The sequence below is a fragment of the Plecotus auritus genome (assembly GCF_963455305.1).
Source record: "Plecotus auritus genome assembly, chromosome: 6".
Lineage (NCBI taxonomy): Eukaryota > Metazoa > Chordata > Mammalia > Chiroptera > Vespertilionidae > Plecotus > Plecotus auritus.
The window spans coordinates 103,514,969-103,536,885 of record NC_137773.1 but is presented as its reverse complement, the minus strand read 5'-3'; the positions used below and the strand labels follow the sequence as shown (position 1 = coordinate 103,536,885).

At 45.0% G+C, this 21,917-nt stretch overlaps 2 protein-coding genes across 3 annotated transcripts in view; one reads left to right on the top strand and one right to left on the bottom strand.

Annotated features, from left to right (window-relative positions):
- Positions 1–20,549, bottom strand: part of CDCA2 (cell division cycle associated 2) — a 68,889-nt gene extending 48,340 nt beyond the window's left edge. Inside the window, exons 1-7 of one of the 2 annotated variants that reach the window (XM_080675379.1) lie at positions 20,248–20,549; positions 18,986–19,046; positions 18,713–18,886; positions 12,630–12,784; positions 5,040–5,187; positions 3,347–3,543; positions 1,475–1,559 (exon numbers count right to left, since the gene is read on the bottom strand). In XM_080675379.1, the coding sequence (XP_080531505.1) occupies positions 1,475–1,559; positions 3,347–3,543; positions 5,040–5,187; positions 12,630–12,784; positions 18,713–18,886; positions 18,986–19,046 (820 nt within the window). In that variant the 5' untranslated portion in view covers positions 20,248–20,549. Of the gene's footprint in view, positions 1–1,474; positions 1,560–3,346; positions 3,544–5,039; positions 5,188–12,629; positions 12,785–18,712; positions 18,887–18,985; positions 19,047–20,056; positions 20,155–20,247 lie in introns of those variants that run through there. The other variant, XM_080675380.1, reaches the window with a different exon arrangement.
- A 264-nt stretch (positions 20,550–20,813) lies between these two features.
- KCTD9 (potassium channel tetramerization domain containing 9) overlaps positions 20,814–21,917 on the top strand; it is a 54,064-nt gene continuing 52,960 nt past the window's right edge. The window contains exon 1 of the mRNA XM_080672617.1: positions 20,814–21,025. Coding sequence (XP_080528743.1) covers positions 20,978–21,025 — 48 coding nt within the window. The 5' untranslated portion in view covers positions 20,814–20,977. The remainder of the gene's footprint in view (positions 21,026–21,917) is intronic.

The following is a 21,917-nucleotide window of genomic DNA, read 5'->3' as shown; positions in this document are numbered from 1 at the left end:
ACAAAATAAGACTCGAAGCTGGAGGCATGGAACAGACTGACATACCTCGATGTGTGTGTGTGGGGAGGGGGGGGGGAGGACAAAGAAGGGATAAACCAAAGAACTTACATACTTACTAGAGGCCCGGTGCACGAAATTCATGTACTCGGGGGAGAGGGGTCCCTCAGTCCGGCCTGCACCCTCTCGCAGTCCAGGAGCCCTCGGGGGATGTCCGACTGCCGGCATAGGCCGAGGAGTGGGCCTACGCTGGCAGTCGGACATTCTTAGCGCTGCTGCAAGCCTGGCTTCTAGCTGAGCAGGGGTGGGGAGCATCGCTCAACCAGAAGACGGGCTCGCAGCCTTATCACTGTCCCCGCCCTCCGCCCACTGGTGGGGGGGGATCAGGGGCAGGGCCGGCTGGGGGAGGGGCCGTGGGAGGTTGAGGCACTGCAGTTGCACCCCGTCCCGCCTCTGCGGAGGCGCTGGGACTGCGCCGCCACCTCTGCGGAAGCGGGGGGAAGGGCGGGGGGGCGCCAGGACCACCATGGTTGGCCTGGCAGTGCAGGCTCGCTAACCCTGCCGCCCACTGGTCCTTCCAGAAGGTCATTCTGCCATCCGGAATAACTGGCATATTAGCTCTTTATTATATAGGATATGCATAGCCCATGGACAGGGCAATAGGATGGTGAAGACCTGGGGGGGGGGGGTGGTGGTAGGGGATGGGAGGAGGGGAGTAAAAGGGGGGGGGGGAATGGGAGATATCTGTAATACTATCAACAATAAAAAAATTTACATTCAAAAAAATAAAAAGTAAATAAAAGGTAACAATAATTTATTTAAAATTTTTTTTCAAATAAACCTCAAAAAGACACAGAGGGAAACAAAGGAAAAAAGGTTAAGAGAACAAACAGAAAATGTATGATAAAATGGTAGATTTAAATCAAACCATATCACTACTGACTTCAAAGGTTAATGAGCGAAATATTCCAATTAAAAGAAGAGAATCTCAGATTGATTAAAAAAAAACACACAATACAAGAGTTTTACTTTAAAGAGAGACACAGGTAGGTTGAATATAAACTTAATACTTTACTGGTGACTTTCATTCAATATAAATACACTGATTTTGGAAAAGGCTAAATTTTGAATCCTGGTTCCTTTCCCACAACCTTAAAACAAAACAAAACAAAAAAATCATGTGTAGTGTTTTCTCTAACAAAATGTACTTATTAATATGTTCAGAGATCCTAGTCTTTACAATACATTTTATCAGGTTGGAAATATTTCACTAATTCTTTTTCAAAGAAAACAATGCCCTCTCTCAAGTAAAAAGAATTCTGAAACATTTCTAATAAACCAAGAGCTCTTAAAATGTAGGGAACTGTTTTAGTTTTCCCAAATTTCAGCATGTAGGTACACCAACTACAGATGTCTATTGAACAAATATTGCAATGGGTGAACTGGCACGCATACTAAGGAAAAATTAAATACTTACCAGCTGAAGCCTCTGTGAGCTCAGGAAGTGGAACAGATTCTTCAGCTAAACATCCAGACTGTGTTAAACCAGGTTCAGAAAGTTTCTTGGGGGGACAAAAAGTACACACAAAAAAAGTACTAAATCTTATTAATTACAGAATTATGATATCTTTTTAAAGTTTTGAGTAAGCACTGAAGATTACCTAGAAATATAACGTTAAACCAATCAATCACGCAATCAATGAGGCAATTTTATCGCCTTCATTATCTGATCTCAAAAGTATAGGAAGGAGAATCTAACTAAAAACAGAATATTCATTCTAAATGTATTCCCTAAGCATTTTTGGTACCTTATTTGAAGTCTAGAAATTATGCTAACTACATTCATTAAAGAAGAAATTCTCCAAACAACAGAAAATGTCATATAATTACTAATCAAACAACAAAAGTATCAATAGCTATGATAGGAAAGCATTAATGACTAGGATAGAAAACATTCTTATTAATATGGAAACCATTTCTTAATCATGGTATATGTCCAAACAAAGTTTTGATAAACAATTATTATCCGTTCTGTCAGATGATGATTTCATATTAGCTAGAATAAGGTAGAGGAAGTAGAGATTCTAAGCAACTCTGAATGAAACCTATTGGACCCTAAAGAAACTTTAACTGACTATCAAACACTTATACCAGTCTAAATAAAATCATTAGGACATGTATTGTATCAATGTGACAGAGAAGGTACAGAAAAAAGGTTTCAATTCTAATGGTTAGGTGTCTCTTCTCACTGAAGAAATGGGAACCTGCTGTTCAAACCAAAAGTAACAGTATGAAACAGGAAGTCATGAGAGAACTAGCTCCTTGTTTACATTTGAGTGAAGGTCAACAGTATTATTTAATTCAGGTTGGTCTTTTGATAATCTTGACAGGCTTAAGTTATCAGCAACAAAAATCCTTAGTTCCTTGAGGCAAGTGAGCAGAGCAAAGAAGCAATTGCTAAATAGCAATTATTAAACCAGTCAGAGCGTGTACTCTCCCTGCCAGGAGCATGCCCTGCACCTTTCCCTTCAGCCCCTTCTTCCCCCACAAGCACTCATTCCTAAACTCTAAGGGACTCCAAGCAACATGTAACCTGACCCTGTGACCAAGGACCCCTTTTCTCTTACGCCTTAGTGAGCCAAAGCAGCCCAGCCTGGGCTCATTTCCCCACCTAGGCCCTCACCTATTGCTGCTTCTGTCCTAGGCCCTACCTTGTTTCTCTGTACCCAGCTTTAATAAACGTCCTCTCAAAATCCCCTGGACTGGTACTGTGAAATCTTCCCTGCACAAGGTCAAGAACCCACACACTACCCACAGGTCCTAGGCAGACCCGCTCAGGGTCAGGTCCCATTTCTGGTAACACCAATATCACCCCAATAAATTCAATTTAAAAATAAATAAAATCAACCTTTGCAAAACAAACACAGAGGCAGCAAGGCAGAAGTGCCAAGACCCACAGACCTGAGGAGTACAGTATAATCTTCTAATTTACCAGTAATGTGTAAATAAATTACTTGTCAGCCTCCTTTGGCAGACAAAAAGCTACTCCAGGACAGGACTGTGACTTTCTGTTGCACCATCAGCATCTATTGCAACAATACCTCACACTGCTTAATCTTTTTATAAAAACTTTTTCAGAAGGCTTTTAATCAAAACTGTCTCTAACAACCAATAAGCCAACTAACAACAAAAATTAGTAAGTAGGAAATACACACACTCATGTACTGGTAATCTGAAACCCAGCTACAATATAGCAGTACAAGGTACTCTAACTGAAAAAAGGATCTTTAAAACTACCTAACCAGGAAAGCAAAGCTTTATTTTCCTATGTTTCCAATAAGTGAGTTACCTCAGAAAGATCTATAAGAGAAGTTTGAAAAGCGCATGTTCTGTCTGTACTTGGAGGAGCAGCAACATTAAACATCTGGGGACCAACTGCATTAGTTAGATTTTCATCAGAGTTGCTCTGAGAAGATATTCTCCGACGTTTGGATAACTGTGCAAGGAACGCAGACTGCTGACATTCACCAAAACCTTCCTTTTTGGCTGTATACACAAAACAAAATAAAAACAAAATAGGCATGAGTATTTTCTTTTACAATTTTGTACATCATAATTTTAGTATGTTTTAATGCTTGAGTCTAAAGATTTTAGAAATGAATAGGAAAATCTAGTAAAATTTTTAATTAAAAAAAGAAAATATAATGGAGAGACAAGTGAACATTACTAAAAAGATAACACAAATTTACTTAGAAAAACATATTTAAAAAAATGTATTTTATTGATTTTTTTTTTTAACAGAGAGGAAGGGAGAGGGATATTGAGTTAGAAACATTGATGAGAGAGAAACATTGATCAGCTGCCTCCTGCACACCCTCTACTAGGGATGTGCCCGCAACCAAGGTACATGCCCTTGACCAGAATCGAATCTGGGACTCTTCAGTCCACAGGCCGACGCTCTAGCCACTGAGCCAAACCAGTTAGGGCATAAAAACATATTATAATTAAGTTTTTTCAGACTATAAAATGCAAAAAGATATGCTAAAATACATTTGCATTGGTGTTACAGTATCTCATTCTGTTTTTAAATTTATATTGAAACTTATTCTTTTGAACATTTTAAAGGATGTGGTTATGTTCTAATATTGGTTCTGCTTTGTGTATGAGTTTATAAAAAATACAGCCACAATGTGCCCCAGTTCTTAGCTACAAAAAAGAATGTTATTCTTTGCAGAATTATGATAATCATGTTAATAAAGTATTTTAAAACCCAGGTAAAAAATGAAAAATAGGTAAGTTACAAACTACAAACAAAAATGAGTACATGAGAGTGGTCATGCACTAACAGGTAGATGAATTAAACTTGTCTTGAGTTGAAGTGCACTGCACACAAGGTGTTGAGATTACTTGAAGATGGTTCAAGATACTAAAAATCATGTGGAACCTTACTTAGGGTGCAGAGCAGCAGAGGTATGATTTTGATGATTATGGATAAGGCCAAAATTCATCTAATTCTGGTATTTGAAATGTTTTGTGATTGGAAAATCAAAAGTGACCAAAAAAAAAAATAACTTAATGAATTATAATCTAAAAGTTATGATAAAGAATATGGCAGGCTATAAAGTTGTCAGATTGGATAGATCAGTTTATAATATTGGGGATGGGTGTTTGGTATTCATGTAAATGGTTGCCAAACTTAATAATCCTCTAAAAATCAAGTTTGCACTTGATCTCACATATTTGTCACATGGACTATGATAAAGATGAAATGAGCTAATCAGCTCTGACAGTTTTACACCTAAAACTTAACTGTGACCATGTGGACGTGGAGGCTCAGAAATGCTTGACATCGGTTTTTTCAAGAGAACCAAAAATCAAGGTTTTTATATGAAATGTCCCAAATTTTGAATGTTAGACTCCATTTAAAAATACAACTCTGCTCAGAAAGACTGCTTTTGCACTGTGAACGAAATCTTTTTTATATCTCAGAGGCTTGTGTGAATCCCACAGAAGTCCAAACTGACTGCATTTTTTCTACTCACTCAAGCCTGTTGTCGGGAACCCCTCTGCCTCTGAGAACTCAGGACAGTCAGTAATTTTTTCCTTTTCCTGTATGGAGTGAAAAGCCGACTGGAAGGCAGATATGCGCTCTTTTAAAGAATTAACATTTCGATATAATACAGGGCTGCCCTGTTAAAATACAGAGACATAAAGGGTTATTATAAATCAAATCAAACATAGTTTCTATATTCTTGGCCTAAAACTATTGAATCTAAAACTAAATACAAAGGTTTTTGGAAGACCAGAGATAACAAATTAGTGTAGCAAAGCCTCTTCTCCCTTTTCAGTTTGAATATTTAGTGTGCTGCCAACATCTTAGTTTCTCCCTCTGCTCCTCCTCCAGTGTTTAGCTGTGTGATATGTATACATGTGTAGCTATGGGCTGGTCAATAATGACACTATAGTAAGTCTATGGACCAGACAAGTAAAGTCTGGAGTAGGTGGAAAACACTTTAAAAAGGCACCCAGATAAAACATACCCCCAATTATTTGAGGGCTAAATAACTCTTAAAAATATCCATAGACAATCATCTGCATGATGCCTTTGCCTCATGCAAGTCTCAGGGTAACTGGTTCAAATCAAGTTAATCTCATTACTCATCTTCCTTCATACACACCCTCTCCCTAGGAGGCCAGAACTCACAGATGTTTCCTAGTAGCTCAGATACCCACTCTCACATTTACCCTCTTCTTTGGCTTTTCCAGCTAACTTTTCTTCATTTCATGGGACCCTACCTCCTTAGAGCTGAAAGCCAGCCACTCACTTAAAATATGGAGCCAAATAGTAAGATGGTATAAGCACAGGAGCTCTCTGCAAACTCTAACAGGATTTCAGCCAAAGACGCACAAAATGAAACTGATACAAAGCAGGGATAGAAATGCCAGATAAATGCAAGCAATGCACAGTTTGAGTTCTGTTTACCCATAAAACAAACTACTCATTACATTCTCTATCCAGGATCTCCTCACCTACCCCTTTATTATTTAGACTACCAACATATTTCCATTGCTTTGGAGTTTGTGGCAATTAACAAAATTACACAAATAGGCAAAAGTTAAAGTAAAAAAATACCTCCCTTTAAGGTACTGTATGGAGGAAAATCAGTTAAAATCTTGAAGCCATGTTTGATGGTGAATCTGCTCATGCACTTGATTCTATTCCCAGTTAAATACATTCAGAAAGCAAACTGTTACATAATAAGAAAACATTTAAAAATTCCAATATGATTGATGATGTAAACCTTTATGACATAAACAGCAAATAACATTCATTAAAAGCTGGTTGTCAACTCTAATCTATATGAGATATAGAGAAAGAAAGGGGTTAGCCCAAAGTCCTAAATTTACCTCGAATATTCTTTTTGGGTACTCATATTTGAGCATGGCAGAGGTAAGTTCAGTATCCTAGAAATCTGAGCACTTTGAAATGCTGCTTAAAACAAATTTTAGGTTCTCTGAGTCAAAACTGTTTTTTTCTGATGGGGAATAACAATATTCAAAGTAAATGAAACGTTCAAAATGTACTGCTTTTTTGATGCTTTTGTCTTATAAATTGTGTCAGTCAACAACATTCTTCCATGTGCCAGAAACTGTTCCACGGACTTAGAATGAAGGAAGGAAATTATGTCCTAGAGTGAAATTCTGAAAACACATTAATACAGTTTTAGGTACAAGAGGTGCTATTGAGAAGATGAAAAAGGAATGCTGATTCAGTAACTGAGAGAGCTGCCTAGCTTGTATCGAACAATATTCTATCTGAAAAAATATGAGTTGAAACCAAAACAATGAGAAAGTGGCAGTTAAGGAAAGATATTGGGGAAGGGAGACATTTTACAATAACAAGGTAGAACAAAAGCAAAGGCCCTGATGGAAATAAGATGTAGCAGAAAGAAGGCCAAGAGTGCCCAGGGATGAAAGGAGATAGGGAGATGAGGCTCGTGGTAGGCAAGGCTCAGATGAGGGAGGTGTGATGTGATGAAAGGAGGTGTTTGGGTTTAAGTCAAGTCATAACAGAAAGCCATGGGAAGGTTTTAAAGTAGCAGAGGGAATGATTTGATTTATACTTTAAATGTATCTCTTTGATTAGTCTGTGAAATGGTGAACGAATTAAGGAAAGAGGGAAGTAGAAAGATCAGTTAGAGTGAAATTAGCAATTAGGCAAGTAGTTGGTGATCTAGGCAGGAATCAAAGACTCCACACCAAAAAACTGTTGGAATTAACAGAATTCAGTAAATCTGCAGAATACAAAATTAACATACAAAAATCTGTTGCATTTCTATACATTTATAACAAACTATCTGAAAGAGAAATTATGAAAACAATTGCATTTGCATAAAAAAAATACCTAGGAACAAATTTAACCAAGGACGTGAAAGACCTGTACACTGAAAATTTTAAGATATTAATGAAAACACAAATAAGTGGAAAGATATTTTGTGCCCATGAACTGAAAGAATTAATACTACTAAAATGTCCATAGTATCCAAAACAATCTATAGATTCAATATAATCCCCATAAATATTCCAATTACATTCACTACAGAAACATAGCAATCATAAAATCTATATGAAATTACAAAAGATCCCAAATAGTCAAAGTAATCTTGAGAGAGAACAAAGCTGGAGGCATCATTACTCCCTGACTTCAAATTATATTATAAAGCTATAGTAATTAAAACAGTATGATATTGCCATAAAAAGACACTAAGATCAATAAGATCAATAAAACAAGAAGAGAGAGTCCAGAACCAAACCCACCTATCTATGGTCAATGTATGACAATGAAGCAAAGAATATACAAAGGACAAAGGGTCTCTTCAATAAATGATGTTGGGAAAAATGAGCACCCACATACAAAAGAATGAGAATGGACCACTATTTTCCAGCATACACAAAATTTAACTCAAAACGGATTAAAGACCTGAAAATAAAATCTGAAACCATTAAACTCCTAGAAGAAAATAGACAGGGAGCTCCTTGACATTAGTCTTGGCAGATTTTCTGATTTGGCAACAACATAAAAAATAAACAAGTGGAACTAGTTCAAACTAAAAAGGTTTTACATAGCAAAAAAAAAAAAAAAATCTCAAAAGAACGAAAAGGCAACCTACCAAATAGGAGAAAATATTTGCAAATTCTATATGTGATAAGGGGCTAATATCCAAAATATATAAAGAACTCATACAACTCAATTGCAAAAGAATGAACAATACAATTAAAAAATAGGCAGAAGATCTCAATAGATGTTTTTCCAAATAAAATAAACAGACACACAAAAAGGTGCTCAACATCACTAATCATCAGGGAAATGCAAATCAAAACCACAATGAGATATCATCTCACACTTATCAAGCTATTATCAAAAAGACAATAAGTGTTGGCAAAGATGTAGAGAAAAGGGAACAATCATTATGTACTGTTGGTGAAAAGGTAAATTGGTACAGCCATTATGGAAACACTATGGAGTTTCCTCAAAAAATTAAAAACAGCTACCATATGACCCAGCAAGTCCACATTTGGGTTTATCCAAAGAAAACAAAAAGACTTATTCAAAAAGATATATATACCCCTATATTCACTGCAGCATTATTTACAACTAGAAGCCGAGTGCACAGATTCGTGCACTGGTGGGGGTCCCTTGACCTGTCTTGCAGGGACTGGGCCAAAACTGGCTCTCTGACATCCTCCAAGGGGTCCTGGATTGCAAGAGGGCGGTTCTCAGGTGACGCACCCCAGAATCGGGTTCCCTCCTCTCTGGTTCCAGGTACATCACCTGAGAACCACAGCTGCTAAGTCACCACAGCTCGGCAGCTCCTGCATTGAGCATCTACCTCCTGGTGGTCAGTGCGTGTTATAGATAACCGGCCAGTCAGAAGGTTGGCGGATCAGCCAGTCGTTTAGGCTTTTATATATATATACTAGAGGCCCGGTGCACGAAATTCGTGCATTGGGCGGGGGGAGTCCCCTCAGCCCAGCCTGCACCCTCTCACAGTCTGGGAGCCGTTAGTCAGACATCCTTAGCATTGCTGCGGAGGCAGAAGAGGCTCCCAGCTTCTGGCTGAACCATGCTCCCGCTGTGGGAGCGCACTGACCACCAGGGGGCAGCTCCTGCATTGAGTGTCTGCCCCTGGTGGTCAGTGCATGTCACAGTGACCAGTCGTTCCGCTGTCACGCCGAACGTAACATCCCCCGAGGAGTTCCGGATTGCGAGAGGGTGCAGGCCAGGCAGAGAGACTCCACCGGTGCATGATCAGGGCCGGGGAGGGATGCAGGAGATTTGCCAGCTGGGGAGGGACCGTGGGAGCACTGCAGGGTGTGTCCAGCCCATCTCGCTCAGTCCCAATCGACTGGACCCCGGCAACAAGCTAACCTACTGGTCAGTGCATGTCATGTAAGCAGTTGAGTGGCCTTAGCATATCATTAGCTTATTACGCTTTGATTGGTTGAATGGCTGACTGTATGACCAGACACTTAGCATATTAGGCTTTTATTATATAGGACTAGAGGCTCGGTCGCCACCGTCCCTTCCCTTGGCCCACTGGCACCTGCCTTGGCTGGCCTGGTGCCGCCCACTCACCGGCCCCGTCACCTGCCGACCAGTCGTTCTGCTGTTTGGTTGATTTGCATATTAGAATTTTATTATATAGGATAGCTGAATATGGAAATAGCCTACACACACAGACAAACACACATACACACACACACACACACACACACAGAGTGGAATGTTACTCAGCCATAAGAATAAAACCTTGCCATTTGGGACAACATGGATGGACCTAGGGAGTATTATGCTAAATGAAATAAGATGGAGAAGAACCAATACCATATGATTTCACTTATATGTGGAATTAAAAAAACAAAGCAAACAAACAAACAAAGCAAAACAGAAAGACTCATGAAAACAGAGATCAAACTGATGGCTGCCAGAAGGGAAGGAGTTTGGGGGAAGGGCAAAAAAGGTGAAGAGTTAAGAGGTCCAAATTTCCAGTTATAAGTCACAGAGATTTAATGTACAGAATAGGGGATATCCTATATAATAAAAGCATAGTATGCAAATTGTCTGCTCGACCAGGAGTTCAACCAGGGGGCAGGGCCAGAATGGGGAATGGAGGGACCCTATCAGTGCACAAATTTCATGCAATGGGCCTCTAGTAGTCAATAATAACACAATAATTTTGTATGGCTATTACTTCAGTAGGTAAATAAAAATTGATTAACTAGGTTGTAAACCTGAAACTAATATAGTACTTTTTTTTTTTTTTAACTATTTTTAAATTTTGAAAAAAGCAGGCCACTTAAAGGATAGGAAATAAAAATATGTGTTGATTGAATAAATGAACAGGATTCTTTAGTTCTGTAAGCTAAAATATAATGGAACAATGTCTTCAAAATATTGATGGAAAATATATGTCCAACCCAGATTTCTGTTATACTAAGACAACCTATAACACAATATGCTGGCAGAATAAAACTTTGTCAGCTGTGCAGAAGTTCCAGAAAAATGAGGTAGTAAACCAAGACAAGAGAGAGATATTTGGTCAAGGAAACAGGGAATTCAAATTGGAGAGGAAAAGAGAATTACCACAGATGGTGAAAAAAAGACACAAAATGACAGCTATCCAACAAAGCTAATGACAACCAAGCCAATAGGAAGAAGACAGAGGGCATTAGGAAAAAAGAAAAGAATTGATAGACTCTTAAGATTTATAACGCTTGCCAAATTTTTGGGATGAGATTGTATGATAAATTAAAAGATTAAACAAACAAACAAAAAAGAGTAATTATTAACCTACAGGAAAAACAAAAGTTGTGCAAGAAAGGACTATGACCATAATATACTACGTGGTAGCTTATAAAAATGTCTACATGGTTAATATGCACACCAAACCCTAATTTAAACAAAAAATGTGATTAACTGTATTGGAAGAAATGGGAAAGGGGAGAGTGTTGGGAAAACTATGGCTATAAGACGTGAGAAAGCAAAATTTTCATTTCTCATCTCCCCCCTCCACTCTCCCCCCTCCTCTCTTTCTAAAAATGAATTAAAATTTTTTTTAAATAATCTATGGGTCTATCTTGCAATTTGAGGGTATATTTTGTATGCACTGTAATTTGGAAAATATGGCTTCACTCATCTCTGCAGATTTCTAATGTTGACACATTTTACTATGCAATATCAAAACATCACTCATTAATAAACCCACAGATCTATCAGAAAACTCTAGCTACTGGGAAGTTATCAAGCTAACGGGGTGAATTTTTTCTACGATTCCAATTTTCTCTTGAAAACTTAATTTTTTTTCATTGGTAAGAAGTATCTCAGTTTTTCCTTTAAGTGGCACATACATTTTTGAGAAAATGTCAGCCACACTCCCAAGTCTGACTAACCATGATGTCTATCAGTCATTCTTTAAAGTAAAAATTATGTTCCATGAAAAAAGTGTTTAGTCCAACTCAGAGCTCAAATAATCACACTTAATTTTCCTCAAAACATCTACACTTCTGTATGTACTTTGGAAGTACTTGATGCATACTTCCCATTTCATCACACATAACATTCAAGGGTTGAGACTTAATAAAATGTGTAATTTTTATTGCTTCATCAGGGTATTAAATAAAACTGGCATTATTACTATTTCTTGTGAATGCTTTTCAGTGATGAATAAAATGACAACTTGGTGCCATGAGTTTTACCCAGCACTGCTTTTGCACCATGGATGTAAACATCAACACAGTGAAAAAGGCAAATACCATCTTAGGACATTTACAAAAGAAAGTTTAGACATCTCGAAGGGAACTCAGGGATCCCCAGGAATCTGCAGATAAACTTTGAGAACTACTGCACTACACTATATGGCCTACACACACATACTGCCTAAAAATGAAAAAATAAAGAAGTGGACAATGTAAGTACATTTTAAAATATGAAGGCCACAAGAGGCAAAAGCAGTTGTCCTTCAAGAAGGATAAACTGGGGACTGTGTCTTTCATAGCAAGACTTGCACTACTATTTGACTTTTGTTATTCTACTAAAAACCTGGAAAAGTATCTGAATAGTTCCCCATCAGCAGGCAAATAATTTGCTCCCTTCCACAGGTTATCCCAAATACATTTTGTCCTGGGAACTCTTGCCCTATATGTCAACATATAGTAGTCACAAAAAAGTAACACAGTTAAAGAGATAAAATATCTAAAGAAAAAGGTTGGAAATCACTGCTTCACCTCACTACAGAAAAATAGATATTAACTAGAAAAAAAATTTGCAAAGTAAAAAAGAAAGCTCCTCTGGAAAGCCATTTCTATCCAGAATCCTGTAACTTTTAGTACAGGGTTGGCAAAAGTAGGTTTACAGTTGCAAAACAATTTCTTGTATTATTTATTATTGTATTATTTTCCACATGAACAAATGTAAACCTATTTACATATTCAACATCATTTACATTAACTGCACATTTTCTATAAGACAGAGAATTACCATCTCTCCAGATCCAAAACAGGAAGGAAGAAACACTTTACAAAAGCAAAACATTCTCCCTAGAATTCATGACAGAAATTAAAGAAAATCATACCGGAAAATGGAAATCCTGTGTCAAAGGAGACTTCTCTGCATTCTTTAAATTCCGCTGCTGAGCAATGAAACGAATCAGATTGTTTGTTTCAGGAGAGCCCCGAACACCAATTGCAGAACGTCGTCTGGATTTTTTAAGGCAGGATGATGACTTTCCTATAATGAAAACTCTTTTAAATTGAAACAAACAAGGCAATCCTCAGTAATCATGTCCTGAAGATCTGTGATATACCAGTCTGAGAGACAACATGATAAACACATGGTACAGAAATCTAAATAAAGAATTATAGGCAAAATTGTTCACAAATGATCAATTGGATAAAAAGCTTTGTTTTGTCCATAGATTTATTCCATGTTCCTGAAACAGTGACAGGTACACAGAGGTATTTACTAAATACTAGTGGCCCGGTGCATGAAATTCGTGCACATTAAAAGCGGATTAATTAGAGGAAATATTTTAATATTGCTATTTGCCCTTTCTCTATAATAGAAGTGTCAGCGATGAAAAAAATTAGTAAAATGTATATGAAAATCTTCCTCCTGTCAGAGTCTGGGGCGCGCCGCGGGACCCAGAGTCAAGTCCCCACCCACTCATGGCACCTCAAAATCGCGTGAGACCCAGACCCAGCTGGCCCCACCCCCACTGGGTGAGATCCAGACCCGGCCAGCCCCACCCTTGTCAAGCCCCGCTGGGCAGGGTGCGCAGCCTCAGGTTCCCCGTCAAACCCCATCGGGTGGGGGGGCGCAGCCTCAGGGCCCCCATCAAGACCAGCAGGGTGGGGGCACAGCCTCAGGTCCCCCATCAAGCCCCTCTGGGCCAGGGGCAGGGCCTGAGGTCTCCCATCAAGCCCTGCCAGGCAGACAACACAGCCTGAGGTCCCCCAAACCGGCGCAGGGGTGGGGGGCGTGGCCTGAGGTCCCCCAGCCCGGCACCAGGGTGAGGGGAGTGGCGTGAAGTCCCCCATCAAGCCCCGCCAGGCAGGGGATGCGGACTGAAATTCCCCCGTCAAGCCCCGCTGGGTGGGGGGGAGGGCACAGCCTCAGGTCCCCCAGCGCCAGGGTGGGGGGCGCGGCCTGAGTTCCCCCGTCAAACCCATTGGGAGGGGGGCACGGCCTCAGGACCCCATCAAGGCCCACAGGGTTGGGGGCACAGCCTCAGGTCCCCCATCAAGCCCCACTGGGCCGGGGGCGGGGCCTGAGGTTCCCCCAGCCCAGCACCGGGGTGGGGAGCGTGGCCTGACATCCCCCGTCAAGCCCTGCTGGGTGGGAGGGCACAGCCTCAGTTCCCCCGGCCCGGGGCGGGGAGAGCAGCCTGAGGTCCCCCGGCCCAGCACCGGGTACACTTTGAGGTCCCTGGTCAAGCCATGCCAGGCAGGGGGCATGGCCTGAGGTCCCCTGCCCCAGCCCAGCTCCACGCAGGCTCAGGTCCCTGCTGATTGCTTGTTAAGGTTCATTACGGGAACTCGGCCTCCGCTGTGGGCACAGCCATCTTGTGTCTGGAAACCCCACCTCCACTGTGGGTGCGTCCATCTTTGTGATGGCATGACAGGTCAATGTGCATATTCCCTCTTTATTAGATAGGATAGTTGGGTGGAGCTCTAATCAGTTTGGTTCAGTGCATAGAGCGCCAGCCCATGGATTGAAGAGTCCCAGATTGGATTCCAGGTAAGGGCACATACCACAGTTGCAGGCTTGACCCCCGGCCCCAGATCTGGGCATGTGCAAAAGGCAACCAATCCATGTGTCTCTCTCACAGGGATGTTTTTCTCTGTTTCTCCCCCTCCCCTCCACTCTCTCTCTAAAAGTCAATGGAAAAATATCCTCCGGTGAGGATTTAAAAAAAGAAAAATTATATATACATATCCTAATATATAAAAACTCAGGGTCCGTAACATCCAAAATGACCGAAGGCTCGACCAAACACCAGAAGTCAATCGTGCAGTCAGTGCTGGGTTGCCATGGTGACCCAGCACTGACTGCCGCTGGTGCTGGCACAGCGACCCAGCACTGACTGCCAAGGGGGCTGCAGATCAGGCCCGGAGAGAGGCCCCGAGAGAGAGGCAGGGTCTGATCTACAGCTCCGTGGCAGCTGTTGATCAGCCGTTGCCTCTCTCTTTCTCTCCCGGCTTCGCCAGCAGCCGCACCTTTGTTTCTCTCAAGGCCTCTGCGGGGGCTGCTGATCAGCCCTGCCTCTCTGATCAGGCCCGGAGATAGGCCCGGAGATGCTGACTGGCATAGAAACTGACCAATTAAAACCAAATCCAGGTTAACTGTGAGGAGCCAATGGCTGCCTAGGAGGCTGAGATTCTGACGCTGACTGGCATAGAAACCAACCAATCAGAACCAAATTGGCCAAAAGGGGAGAGCAGTTGGGGGAGAGATCAGGCCTGCAGGGGAGGGCAGTTGGAGGCAATATCAGGACAGCAGGAAAGGGCAGTTAGGGGTTATCAGGCAGGCAGAGGCAGTAAGGGGCGATCAGGCTGGCAGGGAAAGGCAGTTTGGGGCAAGATCAGGCCGGCAGGGGAGGGCAGTTGGGGGCAAGATCAGGCCGGCAGGGGAGGGCAGTTGGGGGCAAGATCAGGCCGACAGGGGAAGGCTGTTGGGGGCGAGATCAGGCCGGCAGGGGAGGGCAGTTGGGGGCGACCAGGCCGGCAGGGGAGGGCAGTTGGGGGTGAGATCAGGCCAGCAGGGGAGGGCAGGGCAGTTGGGGGAGAGATCAGGCCGGCAGGGGAGGGCAGTTGGAGGCAACCAGGCCAGCAGGGGAGGGCAGTTGGGAGCGATATCATGCCAGCAGGGGAGGGTAGTTGGGGGCAATATCAGGCTAGCAGGGGAGGGCAGTTGGGGGCAACCAGGCTGGCAGGGGAGGGCAGTTGGGGGTGAGATCAGGCCTGCACAGGAGGGTAGTTGGAGGCAAGATCAGGCCGGCAGGGGAGGGCAGTTGGGGGCGAGATCAGGCCGGCAGGGGAGGGCTGTTGGGAGCGATATCAGGCCAGGAGGGGAGGACAGTAGGGGGAGAGATCAGGCCAGCAGGGGAGGACAGTAGGGGGAGAGATCAGGCCGGCAGGGGAGGGCAGTTGGGGGCGACATCAGGCCAGCAGGGGAGGGCCATTGGGGGCGAGATCAGGCCTGCAGGGGAGGGCAGTTGGGGGCAACCAGGCCAGCAGGGGAGGGCAGTTGGGAGCGATATCAGGCCAGCAGGGGAGGGCAGTAGTGGGAGAGATCAGGCCAGCAGGGGAGGGCAGTTGGGGGCGAGATCAGGCCAGCAGGTGAGGGCAGTAGGGGGAGAGATCAGGCCGGCAGGGGAGGGCAGTTGGGGGCAACCAGGCTGGCAGGGGAGGGCAGTTGGGGGCGAGATCAGGCCAACAGTGGAGTGCAGTTGGGGACGAGATCAGGCAGGCAGAGGCAGTTGGGGCGAGATCAGGCAGGCAGGGGAGGGCAGTTAGGGGTGATCAGGCAGGCAGACAGCAGCAGTTAGGGGCGATAAGGCAGGCAGGCAGGTGAGAGGTTAGGAGCCAGCGGTCCCAGATTGCAAGAGGGATGTCCAAGCGCCGGTCGGACATCCTCCAAGGGGTCCCCGATTGGAGAGGGTACAGGCTGGGCTGAGGGAACCCCCCCCCCACCGGTGCATGAATTTCGTGCACCGAGCCACTGGTCTATATATATAAAAGCCTAAGCGACTAAACAACTGAAAGACCAGTCGACTGGTCGCTATGATGCGCATTGACCACCAGAGGGCAGACACTCAATGCAGGAGCTGCCCCCTGGTGGTCAGTGCACTCCCACAGCGGGAGCATCGCTCAGCTGTCTGACCCGTCCTGGCGGCCCACCAGCCCAGCGGCAGCCACTCACTCCCTCAGTAGTCCTGCAGGTCCAATCTCCCAGAGAACAGGCCAGGCACCAATGGACTGGTGCCGCCAGCACGAACTCAGCAGTGCTGCCAGCCTCCTGGAAGTCAGCCTTGGGCACTGCAGCCACTTCCCCTCCCTAGACGTTCCGCAAGGAAGAAACGATATAAAAGCAGCCGCCATGTGGCTCCCGACAACTGGCGCAAACATCAGCAGGACGGATCCAGATCCCAAGACGGCAAGGGTGTCTCACCGCCTACCCAGAGGGCAGATCGCATTCCAAACCCTCCCACCCCCCTTGGGACAGGCGCCAGACACAGGACTCATGGCTGGCAAGCACCACTGCAGTGGCACAAGCCTCTTCTGATCAGGACTGACTGGGCACAGCGGGGTTGGAATGAGTGGGAGGAGCAGGCAAGAGCGGCAGGCGGTGTTGGACTGCCAGTTTTGGCTCAATCCCTGCAGGCCACCCCAAGGGACCCCACCCATGCACAAATTCGTGCACTTGGGGAGGGGGTCCCCTCAGCCTGACCTGCGCCCTTTAGCAGTCTGAGAGCCCTCAGGGGATGTTCAACTGATGGCATAGGCCCACTCCCTACAGTCGGACATCCTTAGCTATGCCACAGAGGCGGGAGAGTCTCCCGCCGCTGCCCTCGCCAGCCATTAGCCCGGCTTGTGGTTGAGCAGCGCTCCCCCTGTGGGAGCGCACTGACCACCAAGGGGCAGCTCCTACATTGGGTGTCTGCTCCCTGGTGGTCAGTGCACATAATAGCAACCGATCATTCTGCCATTCAATCTATTTGCATATTAGCCCTTTTTTTTAAAATATATTTTATTGATTTTTTACAGACAGGAAGGAAGAGGGATAGAGAGTTAGAAACATCGATGAGAGAGAAACATCGATCAGCTGCCTCTTGCACACCTCCTACTGGGGATGTGCCCGCAACCAAGTTACGTGCCCTTGACCGGAATCGAACCTGGGACCTTTCAGTCTGCAGGCTGACGCTCCATCCATTGAGCCAAACCGGTTTTGGCTGCATATTAGCCTTTTATTATATAGGACTGGTAGCCCTGCGTACAAATCCGTGCACCAGTAGCTCGCTGCCGCCTTCCTGTAGCTCTCCGCCCACTGCCCCGCCCCCGCCCATAGCTTGCTGCCCTGCCCCCTCCTTTAGCTCTCCGCTGCCCGCTTGTAGTTTGCTGCCCCACCCTTCTGCTGACCCATGATCCGGTCGTTACACTTCACGGCGTAAGGGATAATTAGCATATTCCTCTATTATACAGGATGGATACACACACACAGAGTTGTGTGGAATGAATGTATGAATATATTTATAATTAATAGTTCTCACTTTTGTTTCATATTTTAGCACACAGAGTAATGACTTGCATTGAACCAAAACTTTCTCTTTTTCTGAATTACCCAGTCTAATCCCCATGGACTGAAAGGAAAGATCTCCACCTAAGCACATGCACTTTCCTGTTCTTAAATCTTCAAGGTAAGGTGTTTCTCTTAGATATCTATCTAGTTTTGGCACATTACCCTGAATTCTGGCCATATGCCTAAGCAAAGGAAATAAATGTAGATCTTTACAGGTCTAAGAGTGATGTTCTTGAGAAGAAAGCATGGAATGGTGTACCACTTTAGTCTTGTCTCACTCAGGTATTAGTCTAGTGCCCTTTGACTTTCACCTCCCCCATTACCTTCCATTTCTAAATGCTGTTCTCAAATCTAATCCCTCTCCCATATTTCTCCTTCATCTAAGTCAGACTTCACAGTGGAATTTTCCTTCTGCTTCTTGAAGATTAGTTTGAGCCAATTTTCTGTTTGTGGTTTCGAAAGAAGCAAACTCCAATCATTCAATGTAATATTTTATTTGCTCTTCAAATTTCTCTTATTTTTGTCATATGTGACCATAAAATGTCTTACTATTTATAGTATACACATTCCTCTATCGCATGTGTTGGGTCAAAACGTGATTTACACACAATCTTTTCCAGTTTGGGCAGAAAGGACAACTCAGACTTTAAGAACATAATCATGCTGGGTGGCCCGGACCCTGCTCTCCTGCTATGCTGGATGAACTGTGCATGTCCACAGAAGTCTCTCTGATCAAACAAGTTTTCAGAGTCAATCAATTTAGATATGTAAAGCAGTAAGGTACACAGGATAGGGGAACAAATTGAGTTATATTACAGTTATTTTTGAACTTTAAAAGCACTGAAATACTTCTCTTACCTGAAGAGTTCTTTACAAAGCTTTCAGATGTAATTCCCAATTGCTGTACAGTTACTGTGGAAAAGTCCAAAGGTGATTTAAAATTATCTGGTGTGCCAGGATTAGCAATCACTTCAGCTGCAGGCTTCAGAGATGTTACAAGATCCCCATTTCCCAAAGGGAAAGAGGCATTTTCTGAAACAGACAAAATGTTGAGGGGGCTAATTAAGCATCATTACCAAGACAAATACCTAAACCTTAAATTTCACAAGGAGGCCACAGATCACTACATACCAGCATTAATAGCAGGCTCCTTGGTTTCAAAGGGCTCGCTGTCTTTTGAATTGGTATCCATCTAAGAAAAGAGAAAAAAGAACCCCATTCCTCAGATTAATGTGATTTAATGAAGATCCTCATTCAAGACTAAACTCTAATACAACCTACATTGGCATGAAATTAGATGGGGAGAGTACTTTTGGAACTCAAATTAGAGGGAAATGGAGGAAACTGCTGTTTGAAATTTAAAAAAAAAAAAAAAAGGCCCCATACTATAAAACAGCGATTTCCAACCAGTGTGCTGCAAGAATTTTTAAAAACATGCACTACCTGACTGTTTAGTCAGGGGCCCTGACCTCTTTTTCCCTTAGATTGTCAAATAAAAAAATGACAACAGCCAACACAATAGTCGTCTGGTGTAAATGAACCCAAATCGCACCTATTTTTTTTTTATTTGGTCAGATTGGCAAAAATATTTGTCTGCAACAGAATTTTGGTGATTAGTTTATGTGTGCCATGAGATTTAAAAAAAGGTTAACAATCGCTGCTATAGGCCATAGCTTCTCAGTCTTAGCGAACATCTGAGTCATCTGCGTACCCTGCTAAAGGCCTAGCTTCATGGAATCCCGGAAATTCTAATTCAGGAGGTCGGACCGGGCCCCAGAAAGCTGCATGTTGAAAAGCACACGGGCTGAACCAGCCCAGGCCGCAGGAGAACCACTACTCCGTGGGGCAGGATGAGCAGAAGACACTTCTGAGAAACAGCACTGCCGTGTACGACACCTGAAAGCCAGGCCCTACCTGACCCCGCAGCAGGGCTCTCCTCTTGCCCGGGATTATTTTGGAAGCGCCGCAGCACGGGAGTGGCGGTCTTGCCTTCTAAACCTCGGCTCTTCCGTCCTGAAGGGCTCGCTCGAGAGCCAGCAGCCTGGGGGACTGCCTCGTCCCGGGCCACCAACCACCCCGACCCGTCGCCCGCGGAACCTACACTTCAGCTCCGCGCGGCCGCCGCCCGCCGCCCGCTGCCCGCCGCCCGCTGCCCGCTGCCCGCCTCAGGATTCAAATCGCCCGCCCCGCCTCCTCGCACACCGACGTTACTCTAGGAACCTCTGCGCCGCCGCCGCCACCACTTCCACGTGTCCGCGCGCACCCCGAAATCTCCCAGGCCTCTACTTCCCCGTCCCGGGTTTCGTGATTTCGGAGAGAAGCGACCGCTAGCTGCAGGGGACTCACGGAGCAGAGGGAACACCTATTAACCCATGTCCGTGGGGACTACTTACCGTGAGAGTCTCGCGGAGGAACCCTACGGTTAGACCTTCGGTCCGCCCCTCCTATCTTTCGATTGGATGCTGCAAACTTCGAAAAGAATCATTGGACCAATCCTGACAGAACGATGGAGTGGTTCTAACCCAATCAGCCAGCTCCGACGACAGCCGTTTCCTCCGAGGGTTGCGCCAAGGAGGGGTAACAGCCGCAGGCGCTGATTCCTGTGAGTCACTTCTAGCGCTCCATTTCCCTCAAACCCCACCTCCGTATGCAGATGAGATCTACCTGGTGTTGGGTTTGCGCCTGCTCTGTAACAGTTTGAGCCGCCGTTCGGCTCCAAGTTCTGCTCTGATTGGCTGGTAACCCTTCCTGCCAGACCGCAGCCTCGCTCTCTTCCCTCCACCGGGGCGGAGTTAGAATGAGCCCACCCAGTACAGGGTGATGATTGGCGGAGTTCTGACCGGCGCTGCCGGTTGATTGGTCGAGCTTAGAGTCACTCTGGAGGAGGTTGGGGGAAGGGCCCCAGGCTGGCTGAAGCGCCCAGAGGCGGGGTGGGCAGGAGGACCGGCCAACCGGGGGTGTGGGACGGAGAGTGCGTGCGTGTGTATCTATAAGAGAAGGAAGGTGGCGAAGGGGGGAGAGTCCGAGTGGGTGGAGGGAGGGGAAGGGCGGGAGAAGAAAAAGGTGGGAAAAGAGCCAGGTGGGAGGGTGGCGACTCACTCAGGACCCAGTGGGGTCAGCGCGATGAGGCGGGTGACCCTGTTCCTTAACGGCAGCCCCAGGAATGGAAAGGTAAGGGAGCCGGAGGAGGCGAGGCGGGCCGGGCTGCGGGGGCAAGGGCCGCGGAGTGCGGAGCGGGCTCGCCGGGCAGAGGGCTGAAGTTGGGGAGAGGGGCTGAGAGGTGGGCGTGAGCGGGATGGCGGGTGTCTGGGAGGTGAAGATCGGGTCCCCGCAGCCTCCTCCCAACCCCCAGATTCCTACCTCGAGCCTGCCCTTCGGCTCCCCAGCCGCCCTAGGGACTAGCGCAGGTCAGCTGGTGCTTAATCGTTCCCAAGTCCCGGTGTGGGGCCGGGAGGGCAGAGGGCACGGGAGTGCTGCTGTCACCTAAGCGCTGGGTGCTGATGCTCCTCTTCCCACCTCCTCCCGGAAGACCCCGCTGCCCACACCCCGGCCAGAGAAAGCGCTCCTTTCCACCTTGGTGCTGATTAATGGTCTGCTCCAGAATGTGGTGGCATGCAGGCTTGATCGGGTAAAAAAAATAAAGCTCTATCAGTGAATGAACAAAATGCTCCTGTATCCTAGGTCTAATAGAGGATCGAAAATTAGGGACATTTTCCTGGCGGTTCCTTCTCTCCTAGGTGCCCCAAGCCCCGCCGCCGCCAAACTTCTGTACTCTTTATCTCACCTTATTTTAGTTAGGGGACTGTGACAGTAGGCCAAAAGGGATTATTGATTTGACATTACTCCTTTCTGTGTTAGGCCTTTGTTGAAGGTGTGGTACTAAATATTTTTCCAACGCCAGAGCAATCCAAAATGAATCCTTTTCCTTCTCAGCTCTTGCCCCACCCATTAAAGTTGTCCGGCTGCTTTGGAAAATTTGACTGTTCAAGGCAGACATTATGGTGCGGCCAAATGACATTTAGAACTAACTAAGCCTGAGAGTCTAAGGTAAAAGCAAATTGGC